Here is a 27,016-nt window from a genome sequence, read left to right as displayed (position 1 = left end):
CGCTAGCCCCCTTGTCTTTGGTACGCAACAGGGCAGTGAGGGGAAGCGCAACTTGGGCAAAGTTAGGAATGAAGTTGCGGTAAAAGTTGGCGAACCCCAAAAACTGCTGAAGTTGGCGACGGGTAGTGGGGGTTTCCCATTCCCGCACCGCTTGGACCTTGGCGGGGTCCATTTCCAAACCCTGGTGGGAGATCACGTACCCAAGAAAAGTAATGGAAGGTCGGTGGAATTCACATTTGGACACTTTAGCATACAGTTTGTGCTCCCGCAGCCGCTGGAGCACGTCTCGCACCAGACGCACATGTTCTTCCATGGTTTCAGAGTAAATAAGGATGTCATCGAGAAATACCACCACCCCCCGAAACAGCAAATCATGTAAAACCTCATTAATTAATTGCATAAAAACACTGGGAGCCCCCGAAAGTCCGAACGGCATGACTAGGTATTCAAACATTCCAAAACAACTGGAAAAGGCCGTTTTGGGCTCGTCCCCTTCTCTAATGCGAATGCGGTGGTATGCTTCCACTAAGTCCAGTTTGGTGAAGATTCGGCCCTCCTTTAATTGTGCTAGAAGGTCGGGAATAAGAGGGAGAGGGTAAGCGTTAGACTGGGTGACTGCGTTTAGCCTACGAAAGTCAATACACAGTCTTAAATCTCCCGTCTTTTTCTTTACAAAGAAGGCTGGGGCCGAATAAGGAGCCTTGGAAGGGCGTATGAAACCCCTTGCTAAGTTGGCATCCAGATAGTCCCGTAACACCGCCTTCTCACTAGGGCTCATGGGGTAGACCTTCCCTTTAGACAGCTTGCCTTCCCCCACAATTTCGATGGCACAGTCCGTCTCTCTGTGGGGGGGTAGTTCGTCACATTCCCTAACATCAAAAACATCCGCAAACTGCGAGTATTCGGTGGGCAGTTGAGGAGGAATGGAGGCTGGGGTGGGGGACCCTACCAATGCGGCGGCCGGAGTCCTGAGTACCCGTTCCTTGTCATGTAACCCACAGGGGCTTTCGGGAAACGAGAGCACCCGTTTCACCCAGTCGATGGAGGGGTTGTGTCCCCGTAGCCAGTTCATCCCCAACACCACAGGGGTTACAATAGGGGCGATGGTAAAATACAGGCGTTCCCAATGTTCCCCCACAGACATAATCACTGCTGCAGTTCTGTGGGTCACCGGGCCCCTTTTAAAATCACTCCCGTCCATTTGGGAAAAGCGGAGGGGTCCCGGAAGCCGCTTGCGCCGGACACCCAGTTTCTTGGCAGCTTCCTCACTAATCATGGTGCGGGCACACCCCGAGTCAACCAAAGCGGGGAATTCTAAACTGGGACCCCCTTTAGGTAGGGATAGGTGAACACGCACATACACATTGTCCTCTTGGGCGCTTACCATCGGTGGAGCTCCTTGCACAACGACAGGGGCGGTCTGCTGCGGAGCCCCCTCTACAGCAGACCGACGGCGTTTTTTGCCGGCTGTTCCCACTCGTCCTCCTCGCTGGAAGAGGGGGATGGAGTGGTGACGGTCGGGGACCCATCCGAATCAAAGGTAGTACTTGTAATCCGGGACCCCGTTGGGTCTGTAGAGGTGGAAACCCCGTCCTGTGGGCGCGCATGGAGAGCGGAGGGTGCGCCTGAACGTCGGCCCGGTGGTCCGCTCCTGCGGCGGGGCTGGTCCTCGGCAGCTGCCTTCTGCGGTTCGGTCGGGGCTTGGCGTGGGGGGTTGGGACGGCCCGAACGAGAGGGGCATTGCGACGCAAAGTGTCCCTTTCCTCCGCAGGTCAGGCAGACACCGGTTTCAAAACGTTTGCGGCGTTCAGCGGCCGAGGGACCCCCGCTTCCTCCCGGTCGGAAGTCCCGGCCCCGGTCACTCCGGGGTCTCGGGTCTCGTCCGATGCGCTGCTTAGACAAATTCAGGAGCTGTTTACGATTCTCAATGTCCGCAGCGTGGCGAACCCAACCTTCCACATCCGGGGGGTTCCCTTGCATGAAGGCCCAATGTTGGAGGTCTGGGTTGAGACCCTCCCTGAAACACTGTACCAGAGTGGCCTCACTCCAGTCCAGGATTCGGCTAGCCAGTGACTGGAACTCACTTGCATACTGCGCCACCGACTTGGTCCCTTGGCGCAGCTGCATCAGGGAGGCTTTAGCCCGCTCACCCAGAGTCGGGTCCTCGAAGCGGTTTCGGAGTGCTATCATAAACTCGTCCAGGGTCCGCAGTACCGGCGAACGGAGTTCATACTGCAACACCATCCAGGCGGCCGCCTCCCCTTGCAGTAAGGAAGCCACGTACTGCACCCAGGACTCCTCGGAAGTGAAGGTCCGACCTTGTTCTCGCATAAAAATGTCCACTTGGACCATAAAAAAGGTCAACTGGTCCCCTGAACCGTCATACGTGACTTTCAGGTCCCGACGGGACGGGAGGCTAGGAGGTGCGGGAGGAGCTGCCGGCGCCCCGTCCGGGGGGTTGCCGGCGGGCGGTTGCACTTTCAGTGCGTCGAGGGCCGCTGCCATCTCACCCATCACGCGCTGCATGGTCTCCATCTGCTCCTGCATAGCTTGGCGGTCCTCCTGCCACTGCCGTCGTTCTTCCTCCATTACGGCCTCCTTGCGTGCCGGATCTCCCTCGAGTCCCGTACTGGGGAAGGCCAACCGGCGCTCCTTCGCCGCAGTCCGCGAAAGAGACCAACCTTTGGGGGAGTCCAGCCAGTTGTTGAAGAGTCCCCGGGGGCGCCCTTCCCGGCCCTGGTCGGGGATGGGACCCCTAGGAATCTTTGGCTTGGCGCCTTCCTCCTTGGGGTCCGGTTTCTCCGGCACCTCCGGTTGCTCCGGGGTAGGGGTGGTTTCCTCGTCGGCTGACATTCTGTCCCAACAGGTACAGCTGCAGTCCGAGAGGCAAGGACTTGCAACTTAATGTGAGAGTTCCCCCTTCTCTGAGTCTATTTCTCCAAATCAATTGCTCAGGCGTTGATACGGAAACAACAGATTTATTGAAGACATCAGGAGATGAGACAGGCACAGGTAGAAAGTTGCAAGTGAGGGGCTTATCGGGTTTACAGAATATATTGACTCCAGGGCACAGGGGCACTGGGGTTCACACTTATTGTTATGGGAAGTTACAAGCTTGGCATAATACAAAACATCAAACGAGTCCCAGGAAGTCTGCTGAAGCTATCACACTTCCAAGGCCGCATCGGCCTGAGGGAGTACTGGCAGGAAGAACAGCGGGGGGGAGATACTTGGGGCAATCAGGCCAGGCGCCTGGGACCAGAAGGTGTGAACTGCTTTTACGAGTTCACTGATAACAAAGCAGTTGATGGAAAGCAGAGACCCAGAGACCCTCACACAGGCCCATACTTCCCATTGAAATATTATAAGTTTATGTTGATTAAAATGGTTCTTCATTTTAAATATTACATTGTTTCTCTTATTTTTTGTGCACTACAAATAAAATATGTGCAGTGTGAATAGGAATTTGTTCATATTTTTTTTCAAACTATAGTCCGGCCCCCAACAGTGTTTGAGGGACAGTGAACTGGCCCCCTGCTTAAAAAGTTTGAGGACCCCTGCTCTATACATTACAGCCATGTTGAAATGTATCCCGCGGAGGCAGCATTCACATGGTAACTGTAGTGTCTGGGCTTACCGTATTTGGGCATAAACCTTCATAATGAAGACATTGTGCAGGACCATTCTGTTTGCCATCCCTACATACCATTTTGCTTTTAAAGGCACAGGAGCAGAGTGGAAGAAAATCTGCATTGTAAGGCAATCTGCTGCATGTCAGCAGCTTGCCATATGGAAACAATTCCTATGAAAGGTGATTTACAGTGGTGTTCTTATGGAATAATGAGTTCCCTAAATCTTCAGTATATCCACTGGTTTGGGAAAATACTAAGTCAAATTTCATCATGTTTGTAGTGTTCAACCACCATTTTTTCCTGGTTGCTGATTCTTCAGGTTACAAAACTGGCCCTAAGAATTGTTCCACTGGCAAGTCAGGGTAGATTTTATAACTTAAATGTGTAGAAATAACACACTAACCATTTTCCTATCAGCCCTTAAATGTAGCTTACATATCTTCCCAAATACAATAAAAAATAAAATAACTATTCCTGTAAGTGGAAGCTCTTTAGGAACATAGAGCTGGAAGGTACCTCATCTAGTCCAATCCGCTGCACAGCACAGGAAATTAGAACATAAGAACATAAGAAAAGCCCTGCTGGATCAGACCAAGAAGGCCCATCAAGTCCAGCAGTCTGTTCACGCAGGGGCCAACCAGTTGCTTCTAGGAAGCCCACAAACAAGACAGCTGCAGCAGCATTTATCCTGCCTGTGTTCCTTTACAGCACTTCATATAATAGGCATGCTCCTCTGATACTGGAGCAAATAGATATGCATCATGACTAGTTGACGTTTTTACTAGTAGCCATGAATACCCCTCTCCTCCATGAACAAGTCCACTCCCCTCTTAAAGCCCTCCATGTTGGCAGCCATCACCACACCCTGGGGCAGGGAGTTCCACAATTTAACTATGCATTGTGCATTCACAACTACCTTCCTCCCTCCCACTCCCTTGGTGACCCATGCTTTATGCCTAGAGGAAGACAAACAATCTCCAGGATCTGGCCTGGAGGAAAATTGCTTCCTGACCCCAAAGTGGCAATCGGCATTACTTTGGGAATGTAAGAAAAGGTCACAAGAGCTGAGCATTGACTCATTCCTTCCTGCCCTGCCTCTCATGATGTGCCTAAGTTCACAGAATCAGCATTGCTGTCAGATGCTTAAAAACCTTCAAAGAAGGAGAGCCCACCACCTCTCGAGGAAACCTGTTCCACTGAGTAACCGCTCGAACTGTCAGGAAGTTCTTCCTGATGGTTAGCTAAAAAATATTTTGATTTAATTTCAACCCTTTGGTTCTGGTCTGACCTGGGGCAACAGAAAGCAACTCGGCACCATCCTTCATAAGACAGCCCTTCAAGTACTTGAAGATGGTTATCATGTCACCTCTCAGTCTTCTCCTCTTCAAGCTAAACATACCCAGCTCCTTCAACCTTTCCTCATAGAACTTGGTCTCCAGACCCCTCACCATCTTTGTTGCCCTCCTCTGGACACATTCCAGCTTGTCAACATCCTTCTTAAACCGTGGTGCCCAAAACTGAACACAATACTCCAAAGGATGTCTAAACAGAGCAGAGTAAAGCGATACCATATCTTCGCATGATCTGGACACTATACTTCTGTTGACGCAGCCCCAAATCACATTTGCCTTTTTAGCTACTGCATCACACTTGACTTTGGACCCACATTTAATAAAACTTTAATACAACATCTGGGCGCATTCAAAATATCCCAGGGCATGATGAAGTTTTTAATCTACTATTTCCTAAAGCTTACCTCAGCTCAAAAAAGCTCAATGAGGCTTTTTGGAGAGCTCATAAGTATCTCTTTTTTTTAAAGAATCATAATGAGAATAGCAATAATCATCATCATGATGACTCATCCTGAGTAACAGGAGCCACTCCTTCCCTTCAGGTAACAGTTACTGCCTCCCCAGTGTTGCCTACTCTACAAACCCTTATATCAGGGGGAAAAGACCAAAGAATAGGCTCAAACTTGCAAGGCACTAATGAGAAATGACTACCAAATTAATGGCAGTGGTTCTCTAGTTTAACTAGAGCTGTGATGATGAGATAGTAATGTGTGTAAACACAGATTTGCATCAGTTATTTTGATACAAGGGATTGAGTTCACAATTTTAAGCTACACCAAAGAGGATGCAGAGGTGAGAAGTGCAAAATCCTTTCCCCCCCACCTTTCCTTGGCTTACCTCCATTCAGTCCCTCCCTCTTGCCAGGTGGTTCTCTCCCAGCCTGACTTACTTCTGGTGTTTTTTTTCTCTAGCTGAGAGAAAAAGTGCCTCTGGGGAAAGAGGCTGAGGACCAAACTAGACGTGACAGTGTCCTTGTGTCCACCATGGGGACGCTGCCGCCATTTAAAAGCTTAAAATGAAAAATTTAAAAATGCCATGAACACGGTGAGACACGGTGCTCTTCCCCCCCCCCCAAATGTCTTTTCAAGTTCTGAAATGGGCATTTTAAAATTGCAACCTAAAGTTCAAAAGTGAGGTAGCCAGGCGCACCTCCCTGGGGAGGATATTTCATAATCATGGGGCTGCCACAGAAAAGTCCCTCTCTCATGTACCCACCAAATAAGCTTCTTTAATTAATGTGACAGTCAGGAGGTATTCTCCCTATGATCTTAATTACTGGGCAGGAACATACAGGAGAAGATGGTCCTTCAGATACTCTGGCCCCTAGCCATGTAGGGCTTTAAAAGTAAAAAAGTAAAAGTAAAAAAACAACACCTTGAATTGGGCTTGAGAGGGGATCAGTAGCCAGTGAAACTGCTGTAATATCTGGGTCACATGCTCCCAATAGCCTGGCCACAACCGACAGTCTAGCCTCAGCCTCCTGCACTAGCCTCAGCCTCCAAACACTCTTCAAGGGTAGACCCAAGTAGAGTGCATTATAATAGTCTAGATGTAACTAAGGAATGGTCACTGTGGCTAGATCTGACTGAACGAGGAATGGATGTAACTGATGGACCAGCATAAACTGGGCAAAAATACTCCAAACCACTGCAGCTACCTGGTTTTCTAAGGTGACCTTCTGCATCGAGTAGCACTCCCAAGCGGCGAACTTGGCTTTTCAAGGGGAGTATAATCCCATCCAAGGAAAGACCTGAAGTCCCTGGTCTGCCTTTCTACTGGCCTAGAAAACCTCTGTCTTGTCAGGATAAACAGCTAGATTTGGGTCCAGTAGAACTTTAGATACCAACAAGATTTGGGGTGCGGGGGTGGGTGGGTTATGAGCTTCCAAGAGTCAAAGCTCCCTTTGTCAGATACTGGATGTCAAGGTTAAGTTTCATCTTGTTCACCTTCATCCAGCCCATTATTGACTCCAAGCTGAACACTGATTCTAGAATGATGTTTTACCAATGTTAATGTTAAATACTTTCTTCTAGAGTGGTGAGTTTCCAGCTTCATTATATGTGAAAGGAGACACTAATTCAATCCCTGTCCAAGAAACAGTAAGTGCTGTGCAGTTTTTAAATTTCTTTGTTCTGTTGTGTGCTGTTTGAACAGTATTTTACTTAAAGATTATACACAATTAACTCTACTAAAGTGACCTGAAATTCTTCATCACCAATTTAACAATTGTATATCAAGCCCAAAGGAATCTAATATATTCAAAGCCAAGTGTGTTCTTGTTTAAATGTTTTGTTGCATTTTAAAATCTAGGGAAACAAAATATTTTGAAGCCATGTTGAACAATGCTCTGCATTCACATGATTAAAATGGTCCTAGGATCCATCATTTAATATTAGACCAGTTTTTGAAAACCACCCAATTACAAGAGAGTTCTGTAGCTTTCACTTTAATAGTGAACGTGACTACCTTGTTTCCTCACAAGTTAAAAACCATCCAGTACTGAATGAGTTGATAATATTTAGAATATGCCTTATTTATCATATAAATTATATCTTCACAATTTGGTGTTATCTAACTTCTTATAACCATTAGGGCTGTTGAATTTAAAAAAATTCGGTATAGTTCGGATTCGGCTGAATTCGGCCCGTTTAGATTCGGGATATGCCAAAGTCCCAACTCCCCCGCTTCGGGTCCGTGCAATTCGGCAGGAATTCAAAGTTCGGGGAAAAAATTCGGCCGAATAAAGCCATTAAAAACACAACCGTGCCTTTCCGCGGCTCGGGGGGGATTTTTGGGGGTAGAGGTCCCAAACTTTCAGCAGAGCTTCAAAGGATGTTTCTTGAAAGACCCCCCAAGTTTTGTAAAGATTGGGTCAGGGGGGGCTGAGATATGGGCCCCGAAAGGGGTCCCCCCACCCTTAATGTGCATGTCTGAGCAGAGCTTGCCACCCACGCACAAAGCTCCCAGCCCCGACAAACAGCTGAGAAGTTTGCAAAGCATTGCAACACCACTACAAAGCGACACAACCTTGTAAGCAACACCTTTGCAACTGTGCAGAGCAACACCTGACACCTGGGAGTTTGCAAACCATGGAAAGGGACAGAGGCAGCTAGCTATGCATAATGAGCAGGAGGGGTGGAATTTCCCCTTTTGCATGGGATTCCAAATGCATTCTTTAAGTCACCATTTAAAAACCAGTTTTGAGCAAGCATCCAAATAGATCTAACCGCTCTTATGAATGAGGGAAAACCTGAAGACACACAACTGAAACCCCCCCTCAAACCAGGGAGAGAGAGACTCAAGGGGGAACACCCCCCCAGGCAGAACCGGCAAAAGCCCCCTTTGGCTTCCCCCCCACCCACAGAAATTGCTCCCTCCCCACACACACACAGACTCTGCTTTCCCCCCCCCACCCACACACACAGGAGAAAAATTATAGATTAAAGCCCCCAAAGGGGTCTTACTGTGGCTGTCTTCTGTTCCATCAGGAGGGGCTGGGGAGGACTTGTAATCCAAGACGATTCCAATTAGGCACGGGACGTTTTGCTCTGGAGATGCACAGGATCAGCTGATCCATTCATCCCAAAAGGGGAAAGCCCATATCTCAGGACCCCCTGACCCAATGTTTACAAAACTTGGGTGGTCTCTTAAGAAGGCTTGTCTGAAGCTCCGCTCAAAGTTTGAGATCTGCACCCCCAAAAATGCGCCCCCTGCAGCCACGGAAAGAGAAAAGGGGGGAGCCAATATTTCTGCCCCCACTGAACCCATCTTTACAAAACTTGGGTGGTATCTTAAGAAGGATTGTCTGAAGCTATGCTGAAAGTTTGGGGGCTGTATCCCCAAAAAAGCGCCCCCTGCTGCCACGTAAATGGAAAAGGGGGGAAGGAAAAGGGGTGGAGCCCATATCTCGAGACCCCCTGACCCAATGTTTACAAAACTTGGGGGTTATCTTAAGAAGGCTCATCTGAAGCTCCACTGAAAGTTTGGGTTCTGTAACCCCAAAAATGCGCCCCCTGCAGCCATGGAAAGAAAAAAGAGGGGAGCCCATATCTCGGGACCCCCTGACCCAATGTTTACAAAACTTGGGTGGTCTCTTAAGAAGGCTTGTCTGAATCCCTGCTGAAAGTTTGGGGTCTGTACCCCAAAAAATACACCCCCTGCAGCCACAGAAAGGAGTGAATGTCCACAAGCACACCCACACACACACACACACGAGGATTTCCCCCTCTCTCTATCTCCCCGGCCGGGCGCACATCAGCTGATTCCTCCAGTACTCAATCCTGACTGATTGGGCAGAAGAAGACCCAGCTTGGCCACCGATTGGCCGGTGAAGGAGAATGCTGCTTACTGACGGTTATGCTGCTTACTGCCGCCCCGAATTGGCCGGATTTATTCGTGAACTCAAAAATGAACTTGCTCAAAAATGAACTTGCTGAATTCGGCTCCCCGTTTGCCCTCCATTTTTGAGTTCGGTTCGTCCCGAACTAAAAACCACCGAATCGGGAAATTCGGCTGTTTTTCAGTTCGGGCCGAACCGAATCAACAGCCCTAATAACCATACCAATTTTCTGTATAATAATAGAAGTTGAAAGGTAGAATTTTGTACACCAGCAATCTTGGTGAGTTACAGGAAGATCTGTAAGCCTTTTTTATTGTTAATAGTGAATTTTCTAACAGAGCGGTTCCTCAGTGGAACAGGCTTCCTCGAGAGGTGATAAGCTCTGCTTCCCTGGAGGTTTGTAAGCAGAGGCTAGATGGCCATCTGTCAGCAATGCTGATTCTATGACCTTAGGCAAATGATGAGAGGGAGGGCATCTTGGCCATCTTCTGGGCATGAAGTAGGGGTCACTGGGGTGTGTGGCGGGGGAGGTAGTTGTGAATTTCCTGCATTGTACAGGGGGTTGGACTAGATGACCCTGGTGGTCCTTTCCAACTCTATGATTCTATGATCCTGTTTAATTCATGTTCAGTCTTCCAGTGGCTAATTTGCACTTTTAAAAGTGTGGTATAATGGTAAGAGTGTTAGACTAGGAGCTATGAGACCCAGGTTCAAATACTTTCCTCAGCCATGGAACTCACTTGGTGGCCTTGGGCAAATTACTCTCTCACAGCCTAACTTACCTAGCTTGGTTGTTGTAAGGATAACATGGAAGAAGAGAGAAATATATATATGCCACCCTGAGTTTTCCTTGGAGGAAGGGTGGGTTAAAAATGTACTAGATTGATAGATTTGCTTCACAGGGTAGGAATAGCAAGCAGAAGCCGGTGAGAAGAATGCAAATCTTGTAATGTTATGCCAGCTGTTTGTTTAAAGAAGATATGTTTTTAAAATGTACAGAGCAACATAATATATTTTTTATCTGATTGGGAGTACAAAATACTTCATCATTTTTATTTTGTTGATAAAAAATGAGACAATCTCTTGAAGAGTGTTGCCAGTTAATTATGAGCAATCCAAAAATTATTTTCTTGTGAAGAGACAGGAACCTCCTGGCTAATGGATGTGAATTCTCTCTATTGAAGCAGAACGTTTGTTAAAGTTGTGTTCCTCCAATTCAGCATTTGTAGAGCAGTGGTCTGGAGCAGACTGTCAGGGAATCTTATGGTTTCTCGAAGAATCAGTAATGGTGGACAAAGGATGGCTTGTTTGCTGTTTCCCATCTCCCTTTGTGACATGCAGTTGCAAGGAAGCATTAAGTATTTTCTTGGATTTTCTTGTTTAATGTGGACCATTGAAGATGGCCAGCAAGCTTGTTTTCTCTCCACACAATCCTCCACAGTTTGCAGAGGATCTTCAACAGACAAGTCTGTGTGGAAAGGGTTCCTTGAAAGGACAAGGTTTGAACACCAGTACTGTACAGTAAAATATATATTACAGTTAGCTTGAATGAGCCATCAAAATGGAGCTATTCTACAAGACTCTTCTTTTATTGGAGCAATATCTCAAGTTTTTATTCCATTTTTTAAACTATTTTATACCTGCATACAGATAAAAAGTGGGTTCTGAAAATGGTATAACAATTCTAAGAATGTATCAAACCTTATTTGCTTATAAAAGAAACAGCTGCTGTTTTCGAAGCTAATCTTGGTGCCTTTGGTTGCTGTTAACCCTTTCTTCAATCCCACAACCCCTTTTATCTTATTTCTCCTGCTGTGTTCCCACCAGCCTCTGCTCCATTAACAGAACCTGAGACAGCCTCGGCTTTCACCACTGTAGCTTTGGTTACAGCAACTTTTCTATAACAGGAAGTGAATGTTGGCCTTTCGTCTCTGTGGTACAGTTGTGATAAAGCTGTGGTGGTCTTATCTCTCTTTTAGGTAGTGGCTCTTTATGACTATACCGCGCATCGATCAGATGAGCTAACCATCTATTGCAATGACATTATCCAAGTGTTATACAAAGATAATGATAACTGGTGGTTTGGTGCCCTAATGAATGGACAGCAAGGCTATTTTCCAGCTAACTACGTGGTTGGAGAATGTAGGTATATTGTTTCTCTGTGGTATGGTATGCCTTTAGAAGCTTAACTAATTATCAGAAATTTGCCATTCTGTACCTCTGAGAAGATTATGTATTCAACATAATATACAATGACAAAAGTTGGAAAAGTATGTGTAAAAAGCATATAGTGATCTACCATATCCTACCAGCTTCGTGTTATTGTATTTTGCTGTCAAATGTGATAGAACAAGAGTCTTTTGGAAGAGCCTGCAGGCTCACACTATCTGTCCATCTAGTAAAGTATCCAGTTTCACACAGTGGCTCACCAGATGCCCTGGAAAGCCCACAAGGGGAAGACTGAGGCCCAAGCCCCCCTCCCCATGCTCTTGTCCCCCCAGCAATTGGCATTTGGAAGTTTACTGCCTCTGAACAGGGAGACCCCATTCAGCCATCATGGCCAATAGCCATCAATGGATCTCTCCTTGGTGAAGTTGCAGATCATTTTTTAAATAAAGCTGCAGCTTTTCAAGATTTCAAGGCAGAGTATTTCCCAGCCTGCAGTCTTATAACTGAACCTAGCATCTTGTACATTCTTCAAGTCATCAATTGTTTTGGTCTAATCACTGAAGCCAAAGCAGCAAAATTTCAGCAATGGTAATAGAAACTGGAAATTCAACAATGCTGACAAAAATAATAGCTATATTACTCAAAAGCCTGGGGGTGGGAATCTTCCCTTGATTCCTAACATGAGTGGGGCTCTCAGCAAATGGTTGCCAGGAGGAAATTCTACACATGTTGCATCAAAAGAGAAAAAGCCCAATCTCTGGGAGTCTTGTTGTTTTACATAATTTATTCCGCCCCTTGTTAATCAGAGGGAGGGGCAAGAAACAATGGAAGGCCTCCTGGTCGCTAGAAATGCAATTTACAGTGCAGTACTAAGCAGAGTTACACCTTTTAAGTCCATTGATGTCAATGGACTTAGATGGGTGTAACTCTGTTTAGGATTGCACTGAATCTGCTTTTACCCACTTATTTTTTCAGTTCTATGTTCTCAAAAATTTCTACTTTAAATAATTTAAACTTTAAAAAACTTTAAAAAGAAAAGCTGAGATTATTAGGATGTTGAATTCTGTGCACTCTAGTATTATATGCATGGAATACATGCCACCCTGAATACATGCACCCTGAGCATAGTATTCTGTCCCACTTTTCACTTGTATGTTAGCAAGTGGGTATAGGGAGGAATGCTTTTGGTAAAGGCAGATAGGTATATTGATATTGGGGTGGATCCAGCTACTCTGCTTTGCAAAATTTGAATAGTTCCCCTAACGTGAGCAACTTTTCTGGAGTCATTGGATTCGGAAGACGGCTCCTTAGGCTAGAGGAAGTCTTCAAACTGATAAGCAGAGTGGCTGGATCTCCCACTTGATTCTTTGAAAATCTTGTGTTAAATCCTGTGAACTGTGAGTGAGAATTGCTCACAGACATGGATCTACCTTCCCCCTACCCCCAGCAACCGCATTTAACTGTTAAAAAACTGGTGCTGAGTTGAGCAAGCCTCAAGGACAATGTACTGTAGTGTGTGGGGTGTTGCAGTGAAGATGGGAATTGGGTGACATTGCCATCAGAATCTCAAGCGCCAGCCTTGAGTCATGAGGAAAGGTGGGATATAAATATTAGATAAATAAAAATAAATAAAATTCTATGAACTCAGATGATATATTGTTACAGAAATACGACCAAACAGAAATACGTTCCAAACAGAACTATGCAAAAATGGTAAATATGTAATGTTGGCGTAGTATTTGGTGTACAAGTTTCTGGAAATAAATTGTAAGAGAAATATATACAATGGAAGCGAACTGCAAATTATTGGAGGTAATTTTAGAAAACATTTATATAATACAGCTCCAAGAATCCAAAGATGGCTACCAACATTAGAGAAACATCACCAACAGGATGTATGCAATCTAGGTAAAGACCTAAGAGATACAAGTTCTGAAGAAGCTAATGTTTACAGTACATGGAGTCTGTCTCGGCAGTCTCAGAACTGAAACTGAAGGAATTTCAAATACCTACTGCAAAGGATACAATATAAATATTATCTTGCAGGGATGTCCAGATAGTTCCAGAAGATAAATATCTGTGCTTATTGCAACCATGTAGAAGAAACAAGTGTAAATGATGAACTCATTTTTAAAGATGGCAGAATAGTAATACTCCAACGCTTAAGGACAAAAATAATGAATACCATTCATGCAAATCATCTAGGAGATGAGTTATGTAAAAGAAATTAAGAAGATGTTTATTAGCCAGACAGACACACTAGCACTGAATCTAATATAGTCAGATATCAAACATTCAGAAATAAAGTCCATAAGCAACCTATGTTACAACATGAAATTCCTAAAGACCTTAGCATAAGATTGGAATGTACTTATTTACATTTTTTTCTGGTGAATTGAATATACCAAATAACTTTTTTTAGAAGTTACTGACAGGTAATAGAAGAACTGATCCCAAGGACACTTTGGATTGGATCCAAACTCCTGCTTGAGCTACCAGAAATATATTTCGACTCACATGATTCCCCACATATTCCCTCCTGTGTCTGCAGCCCCTGGTATCATACGCCGTGACAATTCCTGAACACCCCAACCCCTCAGGTATAGCTTTCCAGGGCTCAGGGAGTTGTAGTAGAAGCAGAGAAGGCAGGAAAGCCCCGTTCTGTGTTTCTCTGGAGTCAGTGATCTCTTAAGATACCTTTCAGGCTTTCACATTGAACGACTTATGATTCATTTGCAGCACATCGCGAAGAACAGCTGTCTTCCAGAACAGCAGAAGATCCCACTCCCCTTCTGTGCACTGAACCAGTAGAGGCAGCATCACCAGCTATGCCTGGGGTGAGTATTTGGCAGGGTTAGGGCATCTTGCTGTACATGATGGAATACAGGATTGTGTTTTCCTTTTTTGTGGTAAGCCAGGTAGTTGCCAAGTGCTTTCGGCATATCTTAGTTTTAATGCATGGACTTGCATAGATTCAGCAATTCCCACAGAGTGAATCTGGAAGTTATTAAACCCGCATCATAACTATTTGCTATATATCCTGAAAAATATTTTATATGGTTGAAAACGAGAGATGAAAGTTAACTACAATAAAGTTGTTTTTTGCAAATTATTTAACAGTAATTCAGTAAGATTGTCTATAATGTAAATAACATTAAATTCAAATGGATTAATGCTTCTTTATAAATGCAGCATCACTAAATGTTTGCTGAATATGTTAAGGCCACAAGGCTTGTGCACAATAATGGATGTCGCAGGAAGCCTATCTGCATATCTAATAGTGATAATAAATTGTAGCCTCAGGGAATGCCTTTACATTTATAGAGTTTTGTAGGCATTTCTTTATAAAATGTGAGTAAAGCTGTTCCTACCCCTATCCACATGTGGCTTTAATAAGAAAGAGGCACCCAAAGGAAACAACTGTCACATTTTCATCACACCTTTCCTCCAGGGAGTTTGAAAGGGGCTCCCCTCTTCAACCTTATCCGAGTAACAGCCCTTCGAAAGGAGAGTGCTTATCCTACCGGCCCAAGGTTACACAATGAAATGTCAAGGCGGAGTGGACATGAGCGAGCACACAGGGTCTCCACCGTCTCTAGTCCAGCATTCCAGCCACTGGACTCTGCCCCTGGCTTTCAATATCTAGATTGCTGCGTGGTGGTTCAGTTCAACAACAGGTTTTCGTTTAGCAAGTTTGGCATCAGAGGATGTCTAAAATTGCCCCATAGGCCAATCAGCTGATGGTCCAAATAACATGAAAGTGTTACTTAGGAAGGGCCTGCTGTTACTCTGTTGAAGCCACAGGCCCTGTCCAGTGAACTTCGGTAGGTAGGTGCAAGATCTTGTATACACCTGGAACTCCCCTACCCATAAGTTTTTATTAATCTATAACAAGGAAGGATGCAGTTGTGCTTTTACATTCCGTTGAGCCCACAGATTTGCAATTAATTAGAGGGTCGCTTGCCTACACAAGAGATCATTATATTCATCAAAGTAAACAAAACAAAAAGAGTAAAGCTGAGGTGAGGGACAGCAGGAGCTGGAGGCCTGGGTGTAGCAAACCTGGGGCCTTTGGCCCAGCTATGGCAGTCCCACGCACTGGGGGGGGAGAGCTCCCCTAGTTGGTGTCGTGCTATTATATTCATTATTTAAAACAGTTATATTCTGACTTTAACTGGAGGCTGTACTCTTGTAACACACAAGAACTTCAGTTGGTACCGAATGCTGCAGCTCTATCAGGAGCGAGGCAGACTGAGCATATTACATCTATCCTGCAGTCACTCCTTTGATTACCGATTCATTCCATGTTCAATTCAAGGTGCCAGTTATTACTTATAATTTCATTCATGGCCTGATACTCACATAGCTACAGGTCTGCCAGTCTCAGTATGCTCCATTGCAACTGGTTCGTTCATCTGAGCAAGGCGTTTTGAAGGTTCTTGTAGGTTATCCGGGCTGTGTAACCGTGGTCTTGTCCTTCAGTGTTACTACTCTGAAGATGCCTGCCACAGTTGCTGGCGAAACGTCAGGAAAGAAAATTCCAAGACCACGGTTACACAGCCCGGATAACCTACAAGAACCAATGAACTCTGACCGTGAAAGCCTTCGACAACGTTTTGAAGGTGTTTCCCTGCAAACAGTTGTGATTAGAGGTTAACCAAACCCAAGCATTAGGGGTGCCAGGCGGTGCCACAGCAGGAGGGTTGTGGACGGGAATATGGGAGGGGCTATGATGCTGGCTTCAGGGTCACATCAGTTCCCGTTTAAAAAAAACAGACGTTACATAGGTAGCTCTAGGAATTGCTGGTAACTTTGTGGTAAAACCATAGAGTTTCTGACAATTCCTAGAGCTACCCTATGTTACTTACTTTTTTTAAATTGGAAGAACATGCATTATGTTGCTTGGATCCCCTGCCCCCACTGGGGCAATGGGACCCCTACCAAGCATTATCTGTTGTGTCTACTTGGTGGATTAACCTGCCTGATGAGGTCAGGAATTCTTTTATACTAATATCATTTTGTAGAATGTGCAAAATGGTAGTTTATAAAGTTTGTAAATAGTTTTGCTGTTCTATTTGCACTAGCTTTTAATTTTTGAAATCTACCTTGAGTCTTCTATGAGAAAGGCAGTCTATAAATTAAGCAAAGAAAGAAAGCAAACTTATAGTACCTAAGTTTGTGTTGCAGCTTTCAACACTAAAGCAAAACAATAAAATTCATTTACACTAAAGCCCCAATAAAAAAATTTAAGGCAGCGTTGAGATAGAAGAAAAAATCAACCATCAAGTACACAAATGAATAAAACAGTTTTAACATGGTGGCTAAAAGATAACAATGTTGTGCCACTTTTCTATGACACTAGTGGCATTCCAGAAAGGGGTGGCTACCATGGAAAGGGCCCTCTCCTCAGCCACGCGTGCTTCCCTTCTCAAGGCGGGGGCAGCTAGAGCAGGGTTTCTGAAGCAGATCTGAAAAGTACACAGGGCATGTGGGTCAAGGCCATCCAGATACTATTGCCGCAAGCTACTCAAGGCTTTGTAGGGCAAAACCAGCACTTTGAATTGTGCCCGGAAACAACCTGGGCCCTAGTAAAGCTCTTTTAACATGGCAAAATTCATAAGGAGGAGCATATCCCAGTTAACAATCTGGCTGCCATATTTTTAATTAGTTGAAGTCTCCAAATAGTCTTAAAGACATGGAGTACATTACACTCATCTAAACTGGAGGTTCTTAGAGGATGGACAACTGCAGCAAGGCTGCCCTCTGTCCCAGAGGACCTGCATCTAGTGCACCAGCCAAAGCGGATAAATGAAATTCTGATAGGTTAAAACAGGTTTTGGCCTGATGCCAACAGAGAACACGCTTCAGTCAAAGTGCCATCACTGAAAAAACCTCTGTATTTGGTTGCCACCTCTACCTCACCTTGGCAGGTGGAGGCATAGAGAGCAGGGCTTATGAGGAAGATCTTAGCCCCTTCCGTCTTATTGTTGACTCAAGACTGCTTCACCTGGATCAGATTTAAAGGAAACATGAAATTGGCATCATCAGCATATTGATTACACTTCTCTCTAAATTTCTGGACTGTCTCCCCTAGTAGATGCATCTAAGTCTTAAACAGCTAGGCAGATAGATGATAATGTTGCTAAACATGAATATAATGAGTACAACTTTATGGTTGCTATACATAGGCCTGCACCCTTAATGCCACATGCCTCTGGCATTTTAACACCACCTCCACACTGCATGGCAATGTGAGGGAGTTCTGAAACCTGGGGGAAGGTTTCTGAGCCATCCGTGATGCCACATGAGAGGCAGGTGTTCAAAACAAGCATTCAGAGGTCACTTGGGCATAACAAAAGGAGCTCTCTCTGGATTGTGAACTAGATTGTATTATGAGGGTATTGGGGAAATAGTAGCATTATTGCTGTATAGAATGGGTAGGGGTTTTGTGATTACTTTCCAAAATGCACCCATATATATGGAGAATTGGGCTAAAACCAATAAAATGTATTTCAACAGAGATAAATGCAAAGTTCTGCATTTAGATACGAAAAATCAAATGCATAATTATAGGATGGGGGAGACTTGTGTTAGCAGTAGTGTGCGCGAAAAAGATCTTAGTAGACCAAACACTGAACATGAGTCAGCAGTGTGATGTGGTAGCTGAAAAGGCAAATGCGATCTTGGGCTGCATCAACCAAAGTATAGTGTCCAGATCATGCAAAGTGATGGTATCACTTTACTCTGCTCTGGTTAGACCTCACCTAGAGTATTGTGTTCAGTTTTGGGCACCGCAATTTAAGAAGAATGTAGACAAGCTGGAACACATCCAGAGGAGGGCAACAAAGATGGTAAGGGGTCTGGAGACCAAGTCCTAAGAGGAAAGGTTGAAGGAGCTGGGTGTGTTTAGCTGAACAAAAGACTGAGAGAGAATATGATAACCATCTTCAAGTAGTTGAAGGGCTGTCATATGGAGGATGGTGCCGAGTTGTTTTCTGTTGCCCCAGAAGGTCGGACCAGAACAAACGGTTCTAGATATTAGGAAGAATTTTCTAACAGAGCGTTTCCTCAGTGGAACAGGCTTCCTTGGGAGGTGGTAAGTGCTCCTTCCCTAGAAGGTTAAACAGGATTCTTGTGAATTTTTCTCGACTCACTATGCTTTAGTGACTGAAGAGATACAGTCAAGGCAAAGGCAAGGCTAACACTACATTGGACACCTTGGGACGGACACTGTATTCTTCAGCTACGCTATGCTTCCAAATCGCTAACTACTAGGCCATATTGTGGGGGTATCTGTTTTTCTTATGGGAGAAGCTGTCCCAATACCTGGAATCCCTTCCTGAGGAAATGTGGTCCTTGGCCAGGCTCATTCAGGGAGAGGCTATAAGGTTCTCAGAACAAGAGATCAATGTGGGGAGGCATGCAGCTGATGCTTCAACTAGGTCCATGGCTTTGACAGTAGTCTTGTGGAGACATTCCTGGCTCCATACCATGGGCCTACCACTGGACACAAGATGTAAAATTGAGGATCAGGGCTTGCTCTATTCTTGGCCATGATGGAAAAAAAATTGTCCACCCTAATTGTCAAACAGCCAAGACTTTGGGTGTGTTCCCATCGGCATCTCAGTTCCATCAAAGGTTCACCCCTCAACAGCAGGGCTATGCCACCCCCTTCTACAGGGATCAGAGATACCAGCAGCAACCCCAGCAGTATCCATTGTATCCTCAACCTCAGTAATAGCAACATACAACCTTCCAACACAGAAAAGGTTCTTATAGGCCTATGTCGGCCAATCACCAGTCCTCTTCTAAGGAACAACATGTGCCCTTGCAAAAATTCTGACTATCTCAGCAGCCCGTACAGGGCAACGTTCGTTTTAGACAGACTTTGTCATTTTGCTTAAAAAAATGTTATGAGTTCAGCTCAGATTCTTGTTTTTATCCATAGGTGAAAAATTATTACCCTCCTGCCAACCTCCCTCGAGGGTAGTTAATAACCCATACCCAAAGTTATATACTCAATTACAAGAGTATATAAGGGGCAGTTGAGAGAATCTCCAGCAGTCCCCAGAACTGGGGTTTTACTCTAATAGGTTTTTCTTGCTTGATTAGGAGGGTGGTGGGTCAAGGCCCATGCTGGACCTTTGGAAGTTAAATGGATTTTTATATGTTTCAAGGTTTAGCATGGTTTCTCTGCCATCAATTATGAAGAAGAATAGATTTTTATACCCTGCTTTCCTCTTCCTTAAGGAATCTCAAAGCGGCTTACAATCGCCTTCCCTCCTCACCCCCACAACAAGCACCTTGTGAGGTAGGTGGGACTGAGAGAGTTCTGAGAGAACTGTGACTGGCCCAAAGTCAACCAGATGGCTTCATGTGGAGGAGGGGGGAATCAAACCTGGTTCTCCAGATTAGAGTCCACCACTCTTAACCACTATACCATACTGGCTCTCTGATGTGGTTTCTTACAATAAATACCCGATTTTCTGACTTAGACTTTAAAGACTCTTATTTTCATATTTCCCTCAGGTGGACCTCTTTTCCACCAATTCGACAGTGAAGGCACTGATTATTTTATTCCCTGGTTGACAGTGATCTCCCTCCAAAGGGGGGACTTTTCAGATTCCTTGGAAGAGACATCTGTTCTATGCCTGTTCTATCCCTTTCCGCTCCTTATCAGGGTCCTAGGCAAGATCCTTTCCAACAAGATGGATTGCATATTGATAGCACACTTCTGGCAACGCCTGATTTAGTTTTCCAAAATTCTTCAAATGTCAGGGGCAGAGTGCATAACACTGTTATGTAAGGAATTTGCTGACCATTGGCAAGTTACTGCACCACACAATGTTCACTGTTTGCATTTAACAGCATGGAGGCTAAGACCTCTGTTGAAGTTTACACCTGCAGTACAGGAAGTTTTAATTCAGGCTAGGAACCTGTCCACTAAATATTCTTATTCAAAGAAATGGGAATACTTCGATAGATGGGCTGTGAGGTTCTCTTGCCCCCTACCAGAGGTTCTAGAATATTCGCTCTCCCTGGCCTCTTAAGGGTCTGGCTTCCACTTCTGTTAAAGTTCACCTCGTGGCTATCTTTGTGTATCATGATTTGGTAGAGGGCTCTTCTCTGCTCTCACATAGACTGACACAGAAATTCCTCAAGGGGCTAGTTAATGTTTTCCCCCTATACCCAAGATAGTTTCCCCATGGTTGTTATCATTAGTCCTGTCACACCTTATGATGGAACTGTTTGAACCATTGGCCTCCTGCCACTTAGCTTTTCTGGACAGAAAGGTTGTGTTCCTAGTTGTGGTCACTCCTACCAGATGAGTTAATGAGCTGGCCACGCTCATTATAGACCCTCCATTCCTTAAAATCTTTAATGAAAGGGTTGTCTTACACCCTAGCTTAGACTAGTGAAAGCTACCACCACACCCCCTCTGGAAGACCATTCCAGAACAATGGGCCTACCACAGAGAATGCCCATGACTGAACCCCTGCCAAAGGACCAGTGTAGTTTAGGGTATTGCAAGGAGAATGCTGTAACTCTTGCCCTGAGCCCCTTGTGGGAAGAACAGGGTTAAAATGCAATAGATAGAGAGTAGAACATCCCATCTCAGAAAATTCAAAGTAAAAGTGAAGTTCAAAACATAGAGTCTCACCTTGATGCTTTATTGATGATCTTAGATCTCCTGATTCCAGCATTAGATTCTCCGAACCACACATTTGCTTTCCTCTGCATGTAAACCATGTATGTTGTCTCCCATTGGTGTCAAACACACCAACTATACAATAAATGATCCATAGTGTATACTTTTGGTTGTTCTTTGGTAAACTATGTAAGTGCTGAGCTATTTTTTCCTAACATTGACAGCTTTTAAAATTTTAAATGAAATGTATGATTAATGTATTTGTGTTTTTTAATTTATCAATCTAAATTCACCAACTTAAAAAAATTGTGCTGAATATAACTAATATTTTTAAATATTCAGTACTGGTGTACCATTTTGTTAAAAAAACATCCCTTCACTCAGAAAAATTGTGTTGATTGTTATTTCATTGTCAGAATGTTTGAAAATGACTGTAATCTTTTGAAAATAAGCTTAATACTCATTCAAGCATAGACTTGTAACTTTTTTTTCTACAAACACCTGAACATTTCAAGGGTTTTTTAAAGCTGAGGAACTGTTTCTTTTTAACCACATAGTGTGAGAATTTCATGGGTGACAGACCTTCTATGTGAAGCGAGGTATATCCTCTCCTCATTCAGGAAGCCTGTGGGTTTTTCATTGTACACATGTTGACCCCATTTTTTTAATCTCCCTATTCTCCTTTGCTGATTAAAGTTTCCCCTTTTGCAGACAGCAGCAGTCATCAGCAAGTCAAGAGACCTAGGATTTGTTTCAGAAAATGACTCAGAGTCCCTGGCTCCACAGTAAGCAACCAGTTGTATGAAGCTCCCCTTTCTGTTTGTTTCGCTGCTTGGAAAATGCTGGAAGTTTTGTCTTTTTCCTGTACCTCTTTGACAAAATTAGGGTGTTACCCTGAAATGAGGCTAATTGGTCTAGCAAAGCTATTAAGAAAATGAAAAGAATAGTCTTTACTACCATAGACTATCCAAAGATGATGTGAGATGTATAGTGCAGATTTCATCCTATGTTCTAAGGGTACCTAATAACCATGGTGGTTTCCACATAAGAAGAGATGCATAGGGTTGCCCCACTGCCAATGCTGCTGCTGTAAAGTGCAGCTGCAGTGGTGCTTCCACCAGCCAGATTTCCCTACAGTTTCCTTGTCCCAGTCTCTCACTATCAGTTATCCCCCATCCCCTGGGCCACTGGAGCTTTTTCAATCTTTTTTAAATCAGCAATTTCATTTTGTTATATTGATGTGCCATAGTAACTATACGTGTAACAGATTCTGTGAATTCCCAGCTTTCATCTTTTTAAAAAAGGTAAGTCTCTGTCCCATCCCTTTCCCATTATATCTCTGCGACGGAAGGAGCTAGATAGAGGTTTACTATCAATATAGCACTATACAATTGCTGATTTTCCGAAACAAAAACAAAAAAGCCACTCAGTTGTGGTGGAGAAGAAATGGCCTCGGCATGGAAAGAGTCAGAGAAAAATGGCTGCCATGTGGACTGGAAAATCCCAGCTTTCCCACCTACACAGGAACCTTCCTGGCTTTATTGTGATCTTTCGCAAAACTTGGCAGCATAGCAGGCTTGAAAAATACCAGAGACAAGCCAGGGAAACCCTAGGGGAGTGCACGAATGCACCAATAATGCTGTGGGGATGCAGGGAAAAAACCTTATTTCCCAACAGCATTGAAGCTGGAGCAGATAACTCATGTGGAAATGGCCAGGGGTGTTGTTTCCTTCTCTCTTGATAAAGTCAGGCTGGTGTGAGCTCTGAGCACTGTGTGCAGCTCCTTTGTGAAGAGATACATCTTGTTAGAATAAAAGTGGCAATTTCACCTTCAGAGTAATTCCATTGCAGCTAAATGCCAAGTTGTGAGATTAGACCAAAGGAATGTCGAGCAAACGTGGATAAGTCAAGTATAGAGTTCTGTGTCCCAGGAGAAGATCATAAAACAATTAATTCATCAAGGTGAGAGCCAAGCTAAACACAGAGGCAGCCACGGGTCTATCCTGTGGCCACCAACACCATTGTAGAAGTAGTTGTAGTTTTAAAAATTGCCACAAGGCCCCAATCTGGTCGGGTGCACAGCGGCCCAAGGAGCTCTGGTTTCCCCCACCCCCATAAGACATGCTTTTCTTATAGAAAAAGAAGGGTGTTAATCATGTAATAGTAATATTAAATAACTTCCAATTATGTCTTAGAATTAATCAAGTTTTTGGATTTCTGGTGTATCTCTGTCCAAAAATAACCTCTTAAGGGATTTTTTTAAAAATCTGTGTTCATTCAGTAAGTGTGGAGATGCTTTTTTAACATGCTCTGAAATGGACTGGTATTGAAAAATACTAAGTATGAATTTATCAAAATTACAAGCGTGATAAAGACTGAATAGAATTGTGCATACTTTATCTGGCGTAAAATAAGATATTTTAATGTCAGTTTTATTGAGAACATATACTACTGAAAACACACACACACACACGCACAGATATAACATTATATTGCAGTTAAGAAGACAAAAATTGAAACCATGCTTTTCTGTGTGGTAAGGAATAGGAGCATCACAAACTTTAGACATGTTTTCCCCGCTCTTGCATTGGTATGTCCCAGCATTGTGAGAGCAACTATTTGTCGCCTACATGAAGAGAATCTTAAGCACATAAGAAAGGCCCTTCTGGATCAGACCAAGGTCCATTAAGTCCAGCAGACTGTTCACACAGTGGCCAACTAGGTGCCTCTAGGAAGCCCACAAACAAGATGACTGCAGCAGCATTATCCCGCCTGTGTTCCACAGCACCTAATACAGTAGGCATGGTCACCTGATACTGAAGAGAATAGGTAAACATCATGACTAGTATCCATTTTTACTAGTAGCCATGAATACCCCTCTCCTCCATGAACATGTCCACTCCCCTCTTAAAGCCTTCCAAGTTGGCAGCCATCACACATCCTGGGGCAGGGAGTTCCACAGTGTAACCGTGCGTTGTGTGAAGAAATTCCTTTTATCTGTTTTGAATCTCTCATTCTCCAGCGTTCTAGTATTATGAGAAAGGGAGAAAAGCTTCTCCCTGTCCAATCTCTCCATACCATGCATAATGTTTTAGACCTCTATCATGTCTCCCCTTAACCACCTTCTTTCCAAGCTAAACAGCTCTAAGCGTTTTAACCGCTCCTCATAGGGCAGTTGCTCTAATCCCTTGATCATTTTAGTTGCTCTTTTCTGCACCTTCTTAAGCACTGCAATGTCCTTTTTTAGGTGTGGTGACCAGAACTGTACACAGTATTCCAAGTGTGGTCTCACCATAGATTTGTACAAGGGCAGTATAATAGCAGCAGTTTTATTCTCTATTCCTCGTCTAATTATGGCCAGCATGGAATTTGCCTTTTTCACAGCAGCCACACACTGGGTTGACGTCTTCATCGAGCGATCCACTGCCACCCCAAGATCTCTTTCTTGGTCTGTCACTGCCAGCACAGATCCCATCAGTGTATATGTGAAGTTGGGATTTTTTGCCCCAATATGCATCACTTTTCACTTGCTCATATTGAATCTCATTTGCCATTTTAATGCCCATTCTTCCAGTTTGCAGAGATCCTTTTGGATCTTCACTTTCAAAAAACTCTAAAAGATTATTCACAGTGGGTAGCCATGTTAGTCTGTCTGCAGTAGTAGAAAAGAGCAAGAGTCCAGTAGCACCTTAAAGACTAACAAAAATATTTTCTGGCAGGGTATGAGCTTTCGTGAGCCACAGCTCACTTCTTCAGATAGAGCTAGAATGTGAATCCATCTGTAACTCTCCTCTACTTAAAGACAGATGGATTCACATTCTAGCTGTATCTGAAGAAGTGAGCTGTGGCTCACGAAAGCTCATACCCTGCCAGAAAATATTTTTGTTAGTCTTTAAGGTGCTACTGGACTCTTGCTCTTTTCTAAAAGATTAGTGAGACAGGACCTACCTTTACAAAAGCCATGTTGGGTTTTGTTCAGCAGGGCTCGCCCTTCTATATGCTTGACAATTCTATCTTTAATAATGCTTTCCATTAATTTACCTGGAACCAGACGTTAAGCTAACTGGCCTGTAATTTCCTGGGTCCCCCCAGAACCTTTTTTATAAATGGGTGTTTCATTGGCCATTTTCCAGTCCTCTGGTATACAAGCTGGTCTAAGGGACATGTTACATATTGTTAGAAGTTCACCAGTTTCCCATTTGAGTTCTTGAAGAACTCTAGGATGAATACCATCTGGTCCTTGTGACTTGTTAGTTTGCAGTTTGTCTAGCCTTGTTACCACTATTTGCCCCAGTTCCTCATTCTCCCCTCCCCAAAACTTCTGTTCAGGAAAAGGTATCTGCCCTATAAAGACAGATGAGAAGAATTAATTTAGTTTCTCAGCAATCGCTTTATCGTCCCTTAGTGTTCCTTTACTCCCATTGTCATCCAGTGGTCCAATCACTTCCCTAGCTGGTTTCCTACTCCTAATGTACTGAAAGAATTTCTTACTGTTGGTCTTGTTGTGTTTAGCCGCTCTGAGACTGACCTTCGGGCTCAGAAATGTAATAAATAAATAAATGGCAATATGTCCCTCAAAATCTTTTTTTAATCTCTAATTGTTTGCTTGCATTTCCTTTGTGCAACTTTGTCTTTGAATGTATGTATGTATGTACGTATGTATGTATTTTATTACATTTGTACCCCACACTCCCCAGCCAAAGGCCGGGCTCAGGGCAGCTAACAGAGTACAACATATGATAAAAACAGAATAAAACATTAAAACTACACTTAGAATAGCCCAGTACAATCTAATAAAAAGGGCAGTAATGCCCAATGGTTCCAAAAAAACAAGTATCTGGCTGCAGCCAGGCGAGCAGCTTAACAAGTCCCAAGATATATAGAGGGAACTCAGCAGTGAGGGTGGGGGTTTGGGGAGGCCAGTATTTATAGGGAAAGCTGTTGCTGGCCTCAGCCATAAACCCGGCAGAATAGTTCCATCTTGCAGGCCCTGTGGAATTCTTTGAGGGCCCTGATCTCACTAGGGAGACTTTTCCACCAGGCAGTGTAAAGCTTGTGTAAAGTGCCGTCAAGTCTCAGCTGACTTCTGGTGACCCCAGCAAGGGGCTTTCAAGGCAAGAGAGAAGCAGAGGTGGTTTGCCATTGCCTTCCTCAGCAGAGCCTTTTCTTGGTGGTCTCCCTTCCAAGTACCGACCCTGCTTAGCATACAAGATCTGACAAGATCAGGCTATACCATGCTGCCTTCCCTCCCAAAGGAAATCTTATAGAAGACAGTAAATCCACATAAATGACATCTAAAATTGAAATGTTTGGGGAACCCAGTTTGAACTTCTATAGATTTGAGAAAACTCTAATGGCGTCTTTTTACTTGAATTTCCCTTTAGAGAGACGAAGAAGAAGACAAAAAAGCAAATTTACAAATGAATGAAACAGAATGAAACAGAATGAAACAGGCAAATAATGACTTTACATCTAATATTGTTGAGGAACAATCTAAGAAAGACCTAACAAAGAAGAAGAAGAAAAGGACTGTGACAAGGGCAACAAGGGCAAGTGGAACTTCAGATGATGCTTTTGACCCGGACATTCTTCAAGCATAGCCTCGCTTGTAGTATTGAATGCTGGTTTCATATTTCAAAAGCAGCAAGGAAAAATATGGCATTACGTTTTAGTGTGGAACAATGAATCTGACATGGTGGACAAAATGAAGTATTGTCAAACATATATCTATATCTATATATCTATATAGATATGGATATAGATATAGATATAGATATATTATGGTGAGGGAGGCCAAGGATCCAAAAGTAAGAGCATGAATTATTTGTCACAGTCAGAACTAAAGGTTCCAATGGAATTCAGAATAGTTAGTGTA

At 44.0% G+C, this 27,016-nt stretch overlaps 1 protein-coding gene across 1 annotated transcript in view; it reads left to right on the top strand.

Moving 5' to 3' along the window:
* The window catches only part of AHI1 (Abelson helper integration site 1), a 142,221-nt gene extending 115,480 nt beyond the window's left edge, over positions 1-26,741 (top strand). Inside the window, 5 exon segments of the mRNA XM_056853225.1 lie at positions 7,018-7,083; positions 11,303-11,465; positions 14,232-14,329; positions 21,853-21,926; positions 26,528-26,741. Coding sequence (XP_056709203.1) covers positions 7,018-7,083; positions 11,303-11,465; positions 14,232-14,329; positions 21,853-21,926; positions 26,528-26,741 — 615 coding nt within the window.
* The last annotated feature ends 275 nt before the right edge of the window (positions 26,742-27,016 follow it).

Source organism: Euleptes europaea, chromosome 7 (genome assembly GCF_029931775.1).
Source record: "Euleptes europaea isolate rEulEur1 chromosome 7, rEulEur1.hap1, whole genome shotgun sequence".
Taxonomy (NCBI): domain Eukaryota; kingdom Metazoa; phylum Chordata; class Lepidosauria; order Squamata; family Sphaerodactylidae; genus Euleptes; species Euleptes europaea.
The sequence above is the reverse complement of the archived record's forward strand: the minus strand, read 5'-3'. Positions and strand labels throughout refer to the sequence as shown.